The sequence below is a fragment of the Typopeltis vanoorti genome, chromosome 10 (genome assembly GCF_054136105.1).
Source record: "Typopeltis vanoorti isolate ZY-2024b chromosome 10, IOZ_Tvanoo_1.0, whole genome shotgun sequence".
NCBI lineage: Eukaryota > Metazoa > Arthropoda > Arachnida > Uropygi > Thelyphonidae > Typopeltis > Typopeltis vanoorti.
Window position 1 is genome coordinate 88,583,221 of NC_143558.1, and position 18,147 is coordinate 88,601,367.

General features: G+C 33.7%; 1 protein-coding gene across 1 annotated transcript in view; it reads right to left on the minus strand.

Annotated features, from left to right (window-relative positions):
• LOC150102573 (chromatin-remodeling ATPase INO80-like) overlaps window positions 1-18,147 on the minus strand; it is a 215,959-nt gene that overhangs the window by 117,076 nt on the left and 80,736 nt on the right. The window contains exon 4 of the mRNA XM_090398709.1: window positions 16,280-16,344. Coding sequence (XP_090254835.1) covers window positions 16,280-16,344 — 65 coding nt within the window. The remainder of the gene's footprint in view (window positions 1-16,279; window positions 16,345-18,147) is intronic.

An 18,147-nucleotide genomic window follows, 5' to 3' on the forward strand; every position in this document is an offset into this window, starting at 1 on the left:
TGAGAGTGTGTGTACATGAGGCACATCTAGAAAGTAAAGTAGTTTTAAATTTGACCGCCAAATACGATATGGGAGAGTAGTTTTGCATGCATGGTAGCACAGAATGACTAGCTAGCTGTTGATCATTTTATTTTCGGTAGTTTTTAGTTTAAGTTTATTTTATTAAGTTTTATTTAAGATCATTTTATTTTAGAGTTTAAGTTTATTTTTATTAAGTTTTATTTAAGATCATTTTATTTTAGAGTAGTTTTGCATGTATGGTAGCATAGAATGACTAGCTAGCTGTTGATCATTTTATTTTCGGTACATTATCGTTTGTCTTCTACAAAGAATTTATAATGAGTGCCATGATAAAGAATCCTGCCAGTTGAAGGGCTCATGGTGTGATACAGTTTTTGTTGGCAGAAAGCAATAGTGCTGCAGAAATTCACAACAATTGTGTAAGATTTACAAGCCTAATATCAAGTGACGGTAAGGTTAGGCAATAGCATCATTTCTTTAAAGAAGGATGCAACACTGTTCATGCTGAAGAGCACATTGGCAGGCCAAGTGTAGTGACAGATGATTTGGTGGAAAGAGTGAATGAAAAATTGTGAGAATCGCCATTTCACAATTACAGAACTCTTTGGAATCCCTAGAAGTTTCAGCTCATTCATTCATGAAATTGTGACAGAAAGCTGGGAAACTGCCAGATGGGTCCCACACACTGCTGAGCAAGCGCATAAACAGCAACAAGTGGGATCAGCACAACAATTTTTGGAGCATTATGAAGAACTTTTTTTCTCGTATCATAACTGGTAATGAAAAGTGGATTTCATACACAAAAGTCAAGTCAAAATAACAATCAATGCAGTGGCACCATTCATCATCTCCAAAAGCAAAAAATTCAAGCAAATAGTCAAAAAACAAAAACAAAAAAAAATTATGGCCACTGTCTTCTGAGACTGAAAAGAGATCTTGCTCATCAATTTTCTTCAGCAAGGAAGGAAATTGATGAGCAAGATCAATTTAACGCTAGACAAACAATGCAAAACAAAAGACAAGGAATGCCGTGTCAGGGATCATGCTTTTTCAGGACAATGCCCAAGTTCACACTGCAGCTTAAACTATCCAGCAAATTCAGAAGTTTGAGTGGGAACTTTTTGACCATCCATCCTACAGCCCCGACCTCCACCCAGTGACTACCTTTTGTTCCTGCATATGATGCAGTGGCTCCCATCACAGCAGTTTAAAGATGAACTCAAGAACAACATGACTCAATGGTTGATCTAACAGGCAGCAGACTTTTTTGATGCAAATATGAAGAAGCTAGTGTCATGATACTAAAAATACCCAGAAGTCAATTGCAATTATGTGGAAAAATAATATATGTATGTAGGTATTAGCACATAAATAAATCTTTTTCTTCTCTAACTTTTTTTTTTTTTTATAATTCTTGACCAGACCATACTTTCTGTGCATGCATCATTCTTAAGCAAATTCATTATAGAATATCATCCACTACAATAAACTATTCCTTTTGTCCTGATATACTGAGAGATGACTGCACATAATGAAAAGAAGTACTTATACATGTTGTTGATGCAGAATAGTTTTCTACTGGTGCAAATCTAGCTTGCCAAGGGACTAGCATCTCTGCTCATCAATCTTGATGTATAAATCATTTTCATTACTTGGATCGAGACCACAACCCTGCTTATCTGAACACCTTAATTAGCTTACAAAATATACATCTGGTCTCTAGTGAAGAATTTCCACAATATCCTTAGCACAATAATAATATGCTATAGGTTATTAACTTTTCGTGAGTGGAACTACCCCAACAATTTTTTTAAAAGATTTTTACTTTTTTTTTTTTTGAGGTGGAGTTTACTCTCCACAGCTTCCATGAACAAAGTGGTTCGATGAAAGAATTACCCTTTCCACTAAAATGATGCTGTAAATAGCTAAAATTTTCTAAAATGTTGCTACTAAATAGCTTGTTCTTATACAGATACAATTGAAAAAGAAATTTGTTTTTGTTTTATGAAACTGCTGGTTATCGTACAGAAACAGAAGTTATTTAATCTGAAATATTCACATAGAAAATTTACCTAAAGAGTGACTGCAATCACATATAGAAAATAACAATTTAATGTCCTCTTATTCTGACTTGACATCAGGGTATTTGATATATAGTATACATTGTCTATCCAAAAGGCAACATAACCTTTTTCACCATATTTAATCAAGGTATATTTATCAATGGCCTTAAAATACATAGCTGCTTATATAACTTAAATATAAGAAATATCTTGCTCTGTAAAATGCCATAGTTTTATTGTTGTGGACACTCATGTCTTTCAAGTTCTATGATATAATCCAGTGATGACTAGTCTTCGAGTAAGCATCTGGTCTTACCTCATAACTGTTTTGAACCATGCCAGTTTTGATTTTGAGGATTTCAGTTTTTCAAATATGCTTGCAGTTCAGAAAGATCACCGATTTTCACATTCCTCTTTAAAGATGGTATAAAGAGAACTCTTATCTTAACATCTGGAATAATTTGGCCTTCTCACCATAAATACCAAATGTAGTGCAGTAAAAAATAAACAGCTAAAGATGTAACTGATGTAACATGCATTTAAATAAAATTAAAAAAAAAAAAAGAAGCTTAGAACCAAAGGAACCTTTATACTCATTTTTTTCTAGTTATAGGTGAGCCAGGAGTTAGCCAGCTTCAAAGTAGTAGGATTTTTTTTATACAAGAAACTTCGGTTTTCTTCCCTACAAAACAAGCAAACTAGATGGAAGACTATTAGACAAAAATACATTTAATGAGTATGATGGAGTAGGAGCAAAAAAAAAAAAAAGATAAAGTGAGCCAAGTACTGAAGAAGCATAAGGGTTGCAGCATTTTAAAAGCAGCAGCTACTTTACCAGCATTCTAATAGTTAGTGCTACAACTCACATTTCAAGTGGAAATTTACATTCTCAACAGTAATGTCAGCCAAGATGTCAATTCCAAAGTAGCCAACCTCTGTCATTCGAGGTACAAGGCTCACTTTTAAATATATATATATATTATATATATTTATGGTAGCACTAAATGCAGGAATTAACATCTAACATTTAACATCCAAAAGGATGATGTAACATGCATTAAAAAAATAATAGTAAATAAAACATTTTTAAAAATGTAGCAGCTTAGAACCAAAGTAACCATTTATACTTTTTTCCAGTTACAGGTGGATCAGGAGTTAAGTTTTCTCTACTTAAAAACAAGCAAACTAGACAGAGAAGACTATTAGGCAAAAACACCTTTCTTTGTGAATCGAATCAAATAATAAATTATCAAATTCCAGAATGTACCTTCACATCAAAAGGTAGTCCCTCCCCCATGAAGTAGAAGAAATTATAAAAACTGACTGAATGATCCTTTCTTTTAGTGTTACACGGTGATCAGCATTCATTTTTTAAATTATGGATTCTACAACCGTGTTAAAATAACTTTTTATTATCCCGACGTTTTGATCTTCATATCAAGATCATCATCTGGAGGAGCATACATAAATATACAAGACAAGCTGAGTTACATTTCAACTGTAAGCTAGAGAAACAATGATTTGATCACATGCTACTCAATGGCATGACCTATGTCAGTGTTTCTCAAACTTCAGATATCCGTGTACCCCTTTTTGAATGATCATTATTACCAAGTACCCCTAATTAATTAAAAAATAAATAAATTAATTTAAAATATTAATTAATTAAAAATATTAATTAAAATTAAATATTTTATTTGAAATAGGGTTAGGGTTAGGGACCACGAGATGGTGGCACATTTGAGCCGTCTCTCTTCACTGTGTACCGCTTAATTAGTGATAGCCTTGGGCCATCTATCTCTGATTGGAACCAGTGGGGATTGAACTGCCCACTCAGTCTCCAAAAGTTAGATAAGGCTAAATGGCCTCGCCTACTCCCGTATACAGGAATAAAAAGGTGTTAGCCGATTTTTTTTTTTTTTTTTTTTTTATGTAAATAAAAAATGATTTATTTTTAAATTTTGGTTCTCTAGAGATGTCAGACGACACACTCATCAATTTCATTTGATTCAGATGCAATATCAACGTTTTCTTGTTGCTTACAGCTATTTGTATTTGCTATATTGCTCTCTTTTGGGGGTTTTATAAATCCAATCTTTAACCAATGATCCATATGTAGAATTTCAAAGCTAAAAAAATCGTGTTGCGAGATACGTGCAGAAATTTTCGGAAACTAAAGTTTTCAGAAAAAAACTGAAAATGGTGCGACCAAGAAGTTCCTACTCGCTATCACTACTTTTGGCATCCAGAACAGTTTCTTTGTGTGCATCGTCAAAGTCATACCCAAATAGCAATCATCTTCTTTCCCATTATTTCAAGCAAAAATTATGAGTAATTTACAAGACTTGAGATACGTAGAGCAGCGAAGAACTGCATATGATTGGTGCGGTATTAACAAAAGATCGCACGAACCAAAGACAAATTAGCATTTCAATGGTTGAGTTGAAATGCTAATTCCCTTCAACCGAATTCAATAATATCTGAAACACATTCACTATATATTTCTTAGTTTTAACACGTTAACGACGGGGATGGTGTCAAGCAAAACCATATGTTCCACTGGTAACATGTGGTTTTGCTTGGTCTATACAGCAGTTTCTGTTGGAGAGGGGGATGTGATTCATTAGTTAGTGCCGTTTTATCCCGGCTGTCTCTAATTGCACTGTCTGTTGAAAAATATGATTCCTTTAATTATGCATAGCCGAAAGCCACGTACCCCCCAGGGGTATGCGTACCACACTTTGAGAAACACTGACCAATGTGATATGAAGATCGAAACGTTGGAATAATAAAAAGTTATTTTAACATGGTTGTAGAATCCATAATTTCAAAAATAAATGACTGAATGATACAACCCATAGCTGCATCTGGAGAAAAAATATATTTCTCTTCGGCTTCACAAACTGACCTTCCATTGGAATCAAGTAAATGTCAGTGAGTCCTTAAACATGAGAAAAACATTTATGTTCTAAATGTGGTCAAAAATAGCTAAATAAAACAAGATTTCTGCAGAGATAGAATTTTTACCCCATGCAGAACTCCCTTCATTTCAGTCTGATTAAATTGAATTTCTCAAGAGACCTTTAGCAACATAACAGCTATATTTCAGATTTGATTAAAATCAATTTGAAAGAATGACATGTATGAATGTCTGCAGAGGAAGCAATCTCAAATCATTTTAATCAGAATTTTTCCATCAGATGCAATATTAACTATATTGCATCTGATGAACTATATTCAAAATCTGGTATCCAAGCTACTTACTTTGTTTCAATTAGATCATCTGTAACGAGTACGAAGGTATAATGTTTCAAAAAATAAATCATTATCAATAAATTCCAGAATGTATCCTCAGGAATATACAAAATATCGTGACAGAACTACATGAAAGAGTTACCTCATTACTGACTTCCTATTGAAAATTTTCCTCCAAATTAATCTTATCTAAGCACTTTTTACTGTATAAATCTAACTAGATCTTTTACATCCTTATCCTGCCATTCTGACAAAGAATATTTTGCTAACTTTTCTTTTCTCATTCTGTTTAAGTACATACACAACCTGAGATCAGCTCTGCAAACACATTCCTGAATGCTAACAATGAGTTCTTTCCTAATATCCTCATTTTTAATATGATACTACCATTGATGCTGTCTGTTCAATACCCTAAACTTTCTCAGGACTATCATATCACTGGTCTCTAGTCTTTGATGAAGTGTGTTATTTCTAACCCAGATCTGAGATCCATAAGTTAAAATTGGTTTGAACACTGTCTTATGTATAGCTAGTTTTGCTTTAACTAATTTCTCTCTTATTCCATATAAATTTATTCAGATGGCTTCCTATGATACCAGCTTTCTCAATTATGTTGTCTGTTTCCATATTTAATTTGACATCTTCCTAAATATTGTTTATAAATAGCTGACATGTTTTACTTATTCTATAAGTTCTCCATTCAGGATTCAACTGATGTTTTCAATATTTCTGCCTATTTTCAGTTTGTCATTTTACTGCTGATTTTCATACCACATTTATTATAACAGTTATTCAATTTAGTCAGGGAATCCTGCAGACTTGCACTAGATTTATTTAGAAGTATAACAATATCTGCATTAAGTAAACAACTAAGATTAGCATCTCCAATTTTGATATCAGGTTTAATACCACTTTCCTTCATAATGCGATCTGTACAGATGAATAACAACTGGAGATAACGTGCATCCTTGTCTCACACCTCATTTAACAGACCATCTTCTTGTACCTCCTTCAATTTTAATTGCTGATTTAAACTCCACTACAGACTAAGTATTGCTTGATATAATGTCCCATTTATACTACATAACAAACATTTTGAACACCTTTTTTTCTTGGTGCCGTGTTAAATGCCTTTTATAGATCTACAAAATGAAAATACTGATCCATGTTATATTTCCAGGATTTCTTCTTTGTCTTAAAAGTTAAAATCTGTTTAACCTGAATCCAGCTACTTTTCCTCAAGCTTCAATTCTACATTTTTAACTGCTTCTCAATAACACTTGTACAAATATGATCATCATCATCATCATCAAATTCCTGCCTTGTACCCTCAAGGTGTGTACAGAATATGACAGTACTACATGAAAATTTTACATCATTACTAACTTCCTATCTACAATTTTCCTCCAAATCAGTCTGTTACCTGTCAAGACTCCAACATTATCAGATCTTATATTTCTATCGTCTAAGGCACTTTTTACCATATCAATCCATCTATATCTTCGTCTTGCTCTGGGTCTTTTTCCTGCCAACCTGGCACAGAACACTTGTTTTGCTAATCTTTCCTCTCCCATTCTATTTGAGTGACCATACCACCTGAGATTCGCTCTGCTAATGCATTCCTGGATGCTGACAATGTCAAGTTCTTTCCTAATATCCTCGTTTTTAATATGATATTGCCATTGATGCCATCTGTTCACGCATCTAATCTTTCTCAGGACTCTCATATCTGCGGTCTCTAGGCTTTGGTCAAGTGTTTTACTTCTGATCCAGCTCTCAGATCCATAAGTTAAAACTGGTTTGAACACTGTCTTGTATACAGCTAATTTAGTGTTTTGACTAATTTCTCTCTCATATTTCATATAAATGTATTCAATTGATTTCCAACCATATCAGCTTTGTTGATTCGGTTGTCTATTTCCATATTTAATTTACCATCTTTACTAAAAATCATGCCTAAGTAGCTGAAATATTTTACTTGTTCTATAGGTTCTCCATTCACATGGATGATGTCATACTTCTAAATAAATCTGCTAGAAGTCTGCAAGATTCCCTGACTAAACTGAATAACTCTTGTAATAGATATGGTATGAAGGTCAGCATAACAAGACAAAGACAATGAAAATAGGCAAACCTTCATGCCATATCTATTACAACAGTTATTCAATTTAGTCAGGGAATCTTGCAGATTTTTTTTTATCAGTATAACATCGTCCACATAAAGCAGAGATTAAATCTGAAATTTTGATATTAAGCTTAATACCACTTTCTTCATAATGTGATCCATATAGATAATGAATAACAGAGGGGAAAATGTACATCCTTGTCTGACACCAGATATAACATTAAATCACCTTCCTGTACTTCCTTCAATTCTAACTGCTCATTTGCAACTCAAATAAAGACTAAGTATTGCTTGACATAATGCCCTATTGACACAATACAACTGTAGCATATTGAATAGCTTCTCTCTTAGCACCATGTCATATGCCTTTTCCAGATCTACCAAACTTAAATACAAATCTTTGTTATATTTCCACGATTTCAAAACTATTTGTTGTAAAGTGAAGATCTGATCCTGACAGCCTCTATTTGGCCTGAATCCAGCTTGTTCTTCACCAAGCTTTTCTTCCACAATCCTTCTCAACCGTTTCTCAAATATACTTGCAATCTTACCATGAACACTCAGTAGAGAAATATCTCTGCAATTCTCACATTCAGTTTTATTTCACTTTTATATATGGGTACTATAAGAGCTCTACTCCAATCATCTGGAATTTGTCCCTCTATCCAGGTCTTCTGAATCATGCAGCCACTGTAAGACCTTTATATCCCCATTCTCGAGCATTTCTGGCCGAATATCATTTACTCCTGCTGCCTTTCCACATTTTAGGCCATTGGTGACTTTTTCTATTTCAAGTATGAATATGTATTTCTGATTGCATCCCTGTTGAGTGTTTCTTTACCATTCTGCTATCACTGCTTGTTTCATGTAGCAATTTTCCAAATAATTACTCCATACTTCAAGGATATCTTTTTTCTCTAGTTTTCATATCCTTTTTCATCTCTAATTCCTTTTATAGCACTCTTACCTCCATTTCTGAGCTTCATCGACAACCTCCAGAATATTTTGCCACCTTATTGATATTTAATTCTATGTTCTCACCAAACTTAACCAAAAAAGTCTTCCCATGACTTTTGTTTAGCTAGTTTTACAGTGTTTAGCTTTCTTACATTTGCCTCTGTATTCTCTAAGAGCACAAGATGGCTTATTTGCCAGTAACTTTTGATATGCTTTCTTCTTTTACTTCACTGCCTCTAACTTCCTGTGTCCAAAATGGAGTTCTGATTTTTCTATCCTTGAAGACAATGATCATACATGCTTCTCTGGCTATATCAATCAGTTTTCTTTAGAGCTTGCCAATGAATCTCCAAGGTTTGGTTCCTGTTCTCAAACTCTTTTTTCCTTGAATAATGTGTGTATTTTAGTCTACAGTTCACATCTGAGAGCTGGTCAACTTTCATTCGCTTTAGAACTTTCTTACATGTTCTTCTTTTTGATATGAAATTAAATTTTATTCTGCTCAAGACTAAATGGTGATCACTTCCAATTTCAAATCCTCTGCACACTCTGGTGTCCTGCACCAGGGAGAAAACATCACTATCCACAATAACATAGTCAATGAGATTTTTCTTGTTTCTTGCCTCTTCTCTCCATGAGAATTTTGCACATTATGTTGGAACATGGTGTTAGTAGTAACCATGTCCATGTCCTGAGCAGAAATCAAACAGGTATTTTCCATTATAATTAGCTTTGCTCTTTTCTCCAAATTATTTTTGTATATCTGACAATCATTTCCTACTCTGCTATTTAGATCCTCAACACTTTTCCTTTTTCATTGTGTCTGCTTTCTTTAAAGCCTTAAAAAAATTCCTCCTCTTCTACCTTAGGGAACCTTCTGTTGGATCATAGGCATAAATAAGTCCAGTGCCCTATTCTGATATTTTCCCACATCACTCTACTTGAGACTGCCTGCCATTCAAGAAGATTAGCCTCATATTTAGTATCGAATACTACTCCTTTTCCTTGTCATTGCCCGAATATAACATTTTGTAATTATTGCTTAGAGAGATCTCACCAGTTTTTGTCTTTTTTGTTTCAGTCACCCCTATTATGTCGATCTGGTACTTATCCAATTCCTTCAGCTAGCTGCATTTCTTTGCCATTCAGGCTTCTTATATTGATAGTATACCGATCTTGAACTCTGGTGATGATGAGTTGGTAATAAATATTACCAGGAACACTAATTACTGAAATTCCTCTATAATACTCATTCAGTTTTATTTCCTTCTTATAGATTTGTAATATAACAGCTCTACTCCAACAAATGGAATTCGACCCTCTAACCAAGTCTTCTGAATTATGAAGTGCAGCCCTGTAAAACGTGACGCCTCCATATTTGGGCATTTCTGATTAATTACATCTACTCCAGCTGCCTTTCAGCATTTGATGTTTTTGATGGCATTTTTCTACTTTGAGTATGGATATGTATTCCTGATTGCATTCTGTTGAATGTTTTCTACCCACTCTGTCGCCACTGCTAGTTTTATTTAGCTGTCTTTTGACGTAATTACTTCAGTTTTCATGTCAACTTTATCGTCTGTAATTTCTTTTACAGTACTCTTTCCTCCATTTCTAAGATTCTTCAAGTGCATTCAGAAAAATTTGCCCCTCCTTCCTGATATTTAATTTATGTTCACTGCAATGTCTTCCCATGACTTCTTACTTGCCAGGAACTTTCAAATGCACTTTATTTAAATTCACTGCATCCTGAACATCTCAAGTCCGCCATGGAGTTCTGATTTTTCTATCCTTCCGACAACCTCAGCACATGCCTCTGGCTGAATTAATCAATGGTTTCTTCAGGGTTTGCCACTGAATCTCCAAGGTTTGGTTCTTGTTTTCAAAATCTTTAATTTTTTTTTCTTGAATGTTTGTATATTAAAGGATGAGTCTTTGTATATCAAACACTCATCCTAGATGAGTCTGACTCCATGGGGGTCTTGGGTAATAATAATAATAATATTATTATTACTTTAGTCTACATTTCACCTCTGAAAGCTTCTCAACTTCGATTTGTTTCAAAACTTTCTTACATATTCTTCTTTTCAACACAAAATTCAATTTTAACCTGCTCAAAACTAAACGGTTATTACTTCCAATTTCAAATCCTCTGTATATAGTCATGTCCTGAACCAGTGGGAAAACATCGCTATCAACAAAATACAACTTTACTTATATCCTGCATCTTCTATCTGTGTAAATTTGTGCAATTTTATGTTGAAACATAGGTGTCTCTGCAGTAGCACTAAAACAAAACAAAAAATCTTTCAACCTAAAACTTGAAAAAACAGAAAAAAAATAAAAATAAAATTATTATTAATAACTTGTCCATGTCCTAAACAAAAATCTAGCATGTATTTATTATTTGCTTTGCTCTTTTCTCCAAATCTGCCCATAATATTTTGATATGTCTATTAATCATTTCCTACTCTGCTGTTTAAATCTCCAACAAGAACCAACTTTTTTTTTTGTTTGTTGGCTGCCTTCTCTAATGTCTCAAAAAATTCCTCCACTTCTTCCTTAGAACTTTCTGTATGACCATAGACACAAATAAGTATCTTTCTCCAGTTCCCCATTCCATTATTTGCCCACTGCTCATTCACTGTATACTAATATACAAGAGTTTTCATGGGTGCGATTCACATAAAATTGAACAGCATTTCAGATATTTCATTACCATAACTTTTGACATACCCAGACCAACGTGCTGCCAGTTGACAGAGCTCTCTACCATAAATTCATTGCTGGCATCCTAGTTCTTGAGAAAACAATGCAAATATCCATAAATGAAAATTCTACTCTATGAACTTTAAATTATAGTACATGAACACTTAAAAGAGCCTGCTAACCCAATGTATATTTGAATGGATGCATACATTATGTACAGCAATTTTCAGTGATAGGATGACTAGTTTAATTTATTTATTTTAATTTTTATTTTTTGTAAGTTTTAGGTTGAAAGATTTGTTTTGTTTTTGTGTTACCACAGAGAAGACAACAGACGTGAACTGATGTTTTTCATTATAAAAACAATTCAAAGGGATTATAATAATAAACCACTCTGACAGGAAATATGTTGGTCTTAAAGCAATTTATATGGTATCATGTTCAACTTTACATGCATCTTTTCCACAGTTCTAAACCTATCATACATATATAACATGACAAGTGGGTTAATGTTAAATAATCTAGTAACCATGCTCTAGAGAAGACCATAAATTGAACTTCATCAAGACACTTTAAAAATGGACATGAAGCTGCCAATCAAATGAATTTCTTATAGGATAAATAAGGGTCTCTTCTCAGTTAATCTCATTTTGATACTTTGTTTTATGTGTAATCGTTAAGTTTGCACTACTGTAAAAATTATTTGCTTTTATTTGTTCTGTATTTATGTTTTCCTTGTTATCTTTCCTTAGACTGCGCCGGTTTAAAGAAAATCGTTTACGTTATGTTTAGTCCTCTATACTGAATCGACTATGCAGTCTCATAAAGCTTATCTATACTACGATGTTATTTCCCTCTATATGTTCCTATCGCATATATAGTAGACTAAATATAATTATCACCGGCTATAAGATTATGGTACGTTCAATTTCTCACACTCTTTGGTCTGACAAATTTATTTGATTTACGACTGCACCAGTCAGACAGAATAATAGAGACTGAGGAATTGAAGAAATGAATTAAAGGAAACATCTAATCAAATTTCTCTTAACTATATAGAAAGTTGTGGCAATATCTAATTAAAACACAGGTTTGTAATTTTTTTTGAGATAGTGCATTGGAATGATCAGATGAAATTGAAAAAGAAGATGTATTAGTTAGTTTTGATGTCTTTGCCCTCTTTACGAATGTCCCAATCAATGACAAAATCCTTCTTTTACAGAACAAATTCCCTCCAGATATATAAGCGTTCTTTGCGCATGTATTACATTCTGGTTATTTTGTATGGCAAAACGCTTTCTACCTACAAAAAGAAGGCACAGCCATGGGTTCACCATTATCCCCCCTATTGCTAACTTTTATATGGAACATTTTGAGCAACATGCTCTAGATTACCCTACTTTAAAAACCAGTCTGGCTTAGATACGTTGACAATGTTTTCGCGATCTGGTCCCATGGCCGCCATGAATTTAAAGTTATCAGCAATATTTTTCTAAAAAATGGTTACAGCCATAACACCATTAACAAAATTCTCTACAAGACCTCAATAAAAAATAAAGATAATCCAGACTATAATAAAACTATAACCATTCCTTACATTAAATGGACATCAAATAAAATAAACAGAATACTACAAAAAATACAACCTCAAAGAGACCTTTAAACCGCCTGCAAACCTAAAAAGCTTGCTCAACTCATCCAAAGACCCACTCCCCCTGCTGGCCCACCCTGGAGTATACTGGATTTATTGCACCTGTAATATACCATATATAGGGGAAACAAGATGCACAATTCCTATCAGACAAAAGGAACATAAACGACACATTAAATATAATAACTATGGTGAAGCTGGCTTTTCTGACCATGCCCTGAACACTTTACATAGAATTGACTGGAAAAGCACCAGTTGTTTACATCACAACCAAAGATGGTATGAATGCAAATTTAAGGAAGCCTGTGAGATTCTTATCAACCACCCCAATTTGAACAATAATGATGGTCTAAAAATCCCAAGCATATGGAAGCATATTCTACCCACGGGACTGTAGATAATCCAGAATCCTATATCAAAATTAACAATTGTAATGCTAAAAATAGGACATCATTGTTACTGAAAGAAGACTATAAGAAAGAATTTTTTCCTATGTTATCTTAAATATAATTTAGTTTTGATGTAGTTCCTAAATAATTAATTTTTTTTTTTTCACTAGAGGTCATGCCAGTAGATTAACGGTGATCAGATCATTGTTCCTTTAGCTTACTATGTATAATGTAACTCAGCTTGTCCTGTATATTTATATATACTCCAGATGATGATCTTAATATGAAGATCGAAACATCGGGAAATTAAAATAGTTATTTATAACATGATTGTAAAGTCCATAATTTCTAAAATGAATTTGTAAACAGTTCTTTACTACGAACAAAGTTTCCATCAGGATATCTCATATCTTTGTTTGATCTGGATAACTTCTTTAACTTGGACGTTTCTGTACGCTATATACCAGGGGTGGGCAAGTTCTTCGGTAATAAGAGCCACATAATACTTTTCATACATTTTTGAATGTTCAAGAGACACAGAAAATATTATTTTAAAATTGTCTTTATAAATAATAAAAAATACAACTATATAGCAGTCCTACTCACTAAAGAAGAATATGTTTAATCTCTACTCATTGAGATTAAACATACTTATCTACACTACACTAGTATGTTCCGCTACCACCACAAGTGCGTAACTTGTGTGTATTGCATGAAGAGTGATGATGCAGAGTCCAGGCAACAGAGGTGGTGGGTAATGCAGTGATCATAGTATTCACTTTTGGAATTAATTTTGGTGAGAGCAACACAGGCCATCAAATGTCAAGCACTTTTTACCAACCAAATACAATAATAAAATCCATGTTAACAACCCTTTAGACCGGTACCATTTAAAAAGATAAAAATTTAAAGTTTCGAAATATTTGTTTTTTACTTATCCTTTAAAGCATTTACGAAATAAAATCGGGAACCGCATTCGGCTCGCAAGCCACAGTTTGCCCCACCATTGCTATATATAGGTTATCCTGGCCAGAGTAGCAAACGATACTCTTTCCTTTTTTCTTCTTCCTTGGCTGGCAGCTGCCTGTTTTTTTACAGTAGTAGATCGCGGCCTGCTATACGGCAGGATACATCAGCAGACATGCCTTGGGAATTACCTGGAGAATTTCAGGGAGACTCACCGTCGACAAAACTCCAATGATAAACCACGAATGTACTCTCAGGGTCAAGAGGTATGAGCTACCAAACTTTCAGCCAAGAACATCTCATCGTTTTTTTTTTCTTCTCTCTTCAGCCCCTTAAAAATCCTCCTCATTCTTTGTTTCAACTCTGAAGTGTCCGCGGTCACTCCAGTGCAATGACGTCACTCGTGTTCTGTTTTGCCGAAAGTCTTTGTTTTAGATGCCTAGATGTTCACAAGTTGTTGCAAACCTTTCCTTTTTGATGTGCTTATTTCTTCTTTAATCTGTCCAGCTTAATATCCTTTCTTTTTTTCTTTTTTGCTGACTCACTATACTAATAAGGCATAATCCCTTTACTCTGTTTTCAAATAGTATAGTTACACACAGGTAATATTGAATACATTACACAAAGTAATTAATTTATATTCAAGGGGAAAAAAAACAATATTTTGATTTAACACTCTTGTAAAACTGAGCTCGATAAGTTAACTAAATTAATTTATTGTACAAGATTTTACACCACCATTCACAGGTTCCTAAAGACAGAGAGCTCCCATAATAAAATTAAAGTTAAGTTAATGAGATTATCACTTTCCCCACTGGTCCTGATACCCAGATTAAGCTATTCTAGACTTAATAGCAGACATTTTTTGTTGCTAAAATATAACTTCCAGGTATCAGTACACTTTTCCTTAACAAGATGTGATCTGTTTTACTCAACTTTGTTTATTGCATGAGATCACACATTCTTAGCTTTTTTTTTCCTTTTTATTTATTTTTTAATACATTCTTTCCAGAATATAAAATTTAAAGAATAACTAAAGTGGAGTCAGGAATCTATTACCAGATCAAATGACCAATGGACTTGGATAAAATTTGGTATAGGTTGGGATGAATGCTGAAATTCACTACAAAAAAACTTCATATTTTGAACGAACTGTGTTAGCTCCATCAGTAACGACAAAGCTCTTTGGTATGAATCCTATTTGGATGCAAATAATCTTCATAAGTACTTTTCATCCAAAAGTAAGTTAGCAGTCTAATATGCATGTGCCCATTTTTCATCACACAAGACAATCCAAAAATTGAATATTGTTGGCATAGCAGGTTATGCAGATTATCATAGCATTAATTAGCCTTCTATAAAGCCCAGCCTTTTGCAGCTCAGTCAGCATTGACAATGCACTCAGATGGAAAGATCCTGGAATATGAAGAACCTCTATTACGACTTTTCAACTGAAGGGAAGTTAGCTGGTCTCATAAAGACGTGGCAACGTTTTTCCTCTAGGATACTCAGGTTTTTCCCATTCTGTAAAACAAACAGCCAAACCAACCACAAGAACATGCACAATGCAGACAGGATTAACTGCCCTATCATAAGCAGGTTGTCTCTAAGAAGCCAAGTTACTTGGATCTGACAGACAACTGAGCCTGATGCAAAAATGGAAGATGGCATAAAGCCATAGCAAGCAGACTGGACTTAACATATTAAAGAGAAATATGAAGAATAAATTATGATTTAAAGAAATCTTAATTTAAAATCAAAAATTATGAAATTAATAACCTGCTAGAAGATCTACTGAAAATCAGCTTTAAGTATGCTTTCTATTTTTTTCTTACATCTTCTGTTTAATGCAAAATTTTCTAGGCATTCAAAACAGTCCTTGAATCTGCAGGCTTTCCCATTTTTTTTTATTCCAATCTCCTGTTTTTCATACCTAGTAAGCTCAACTCACAAAATCATCCTTTCACTAATAATACATACAACAAATTGCTTAGCATCCTCTTAAAAATTTTCTATCATCAACTTGTTTGTGATACATATTGTAATATTGGTATCGGTTTATCAATATTACAGAATCTCTACAATAAATCATGAATTGTAGCTTATTTTTAGAGAATTAAAATAAAAAATATACAACTCCTACCTTTAACCACTTTCTGTTTTTCTTTACCTTGCTAAAGTTATAAAATCTCATCATATTGGACCTCTCTGAAAGAATTTAAAATCACTAAGAACATAACACAATAATAAAAAAGCATATGTGGTTTAATGCAAACTTTATCAGCACATAATAATAAATTTAGTTTAATCCTTTATCCAAGTGTAAGCAAACAAAGTTTGTGCCTGAAGTATCTTCAGGACTGAGGCAACTTGTGGTAAAGGTGGACTAAGCTCTCATCACTTGTCTCAGTATCTCCCATAATGCAAAGCACATCTCCTTGCAGGCATGTATAATGCTATGCATTAAGGGGAAGGGCCACTACCCCAATACTTCAAGGCACAAACTCTGTTTGCTTACCCTTGGATAAAGGATTAAACTAAATTTATTATAGTCTAACAAAGTAAAAAAACTTCCAACATCTTTCTCTAAATCCAGTGTAATTTAATAATAAGGTGAGACACCTTTTGGCAACTCGTACAGACTTCATTACTTCCACCTTAGTATCACCACCTCTGGGTCTGGCTCCCACTGCCGAGACCTCAACGAAGGCCAAAACCGGTCTGGGTAGTGGCCCTTCCCTTAATGCGTAGCATTATACATGTCCACAAGGAAATGTGCTTTGCATTATGGGAGATACTAAGACGTGATGAGAGTTTAGCCCACCTTTATGAATTGCCTCAGTCCTGAAAATATTTCATGTGCAAACTTTGTTTGCTTACACTTGGATAAAGGATTAAACTAAATTTATTATAGTCTAACCAAGTGAAAAAACTTCCAATATCCAAAATTATAACTTGAAATCAGTTTAAATTGCATTTCAGATATTCAATATCATCCAGACAACTTAACATGCTAAAATGATAATTTCAGAAATAAAATTCTACTGAAAAGAGGTGCAATTAACATGCAATATAAAGTTATATGAAAATGCAACCACTCGACACAGAAGCAGCATACATATGTTAAAGCTTTTTTTTTTTTTTTTTAAATAGAATCATTAATCACATCAGATATTGCATTGATGATATAATTTTGTATTGTGGAGGAAGTTCCTTGAAATAGTCTAATCCTTTCAATGACTGTTTAAAAAAAGATCATACTCACAGACCACACTTAAAAATTCTATATAATTTCCTTAATTAGCTGAATCTTCAGCCTCATCATGACCTCTCAAAGGAAGCTCTTGCTTAGCCAAATAGCATACAGCATCAATTAATCTTTTTAAGAGTCTATTTATCTTTCTGTTCATGTTTCCTGTTCATTATGATGGATAATCTCAATTTTTCTTTGTCAATGACAGTGTCAATTCTTTGTTTTCCAAACATCTTAAGATTTAAAAATGACTGAACATGTGATTGGGAGTGCTCACATTTTTGCATTGCTGCTGTTAAATGATTAAGGTCGAAATATCCATGCTTATTCCAAATGGAGAATAAACAAGTCCAACAAAAAAAGTCTTGATGCACTTCACATTCCGTTAACCATTCTACTGTATTGCGAAATAGAGAAGTCTCTGATGTACTCAGTTTATGCATCTTTCTGCTTACTCAGTAAATTTTGAAGAGACGACACTTACCTCCTTCGACAAGTCATACAATCTTTTGACAGAAAACGGGCAAAAAGTTATAAATTTATTGAAAATTATATATTAAAAATTTGCCTACCACGTCAGTTCACACTTCATGCATGCAAAACAGATGAAACCCAGAAAACAGCAACTCATACAAATGAAAAAGTTCAATTGGATTGGTTGACACACCAAATCGCAGCCACTAGGTGCTATTGTCTCAGCACTTATCCTGTCTTACATTCCAAGTGGCTTAAAACACTGGAACACTAAGAATTTGACC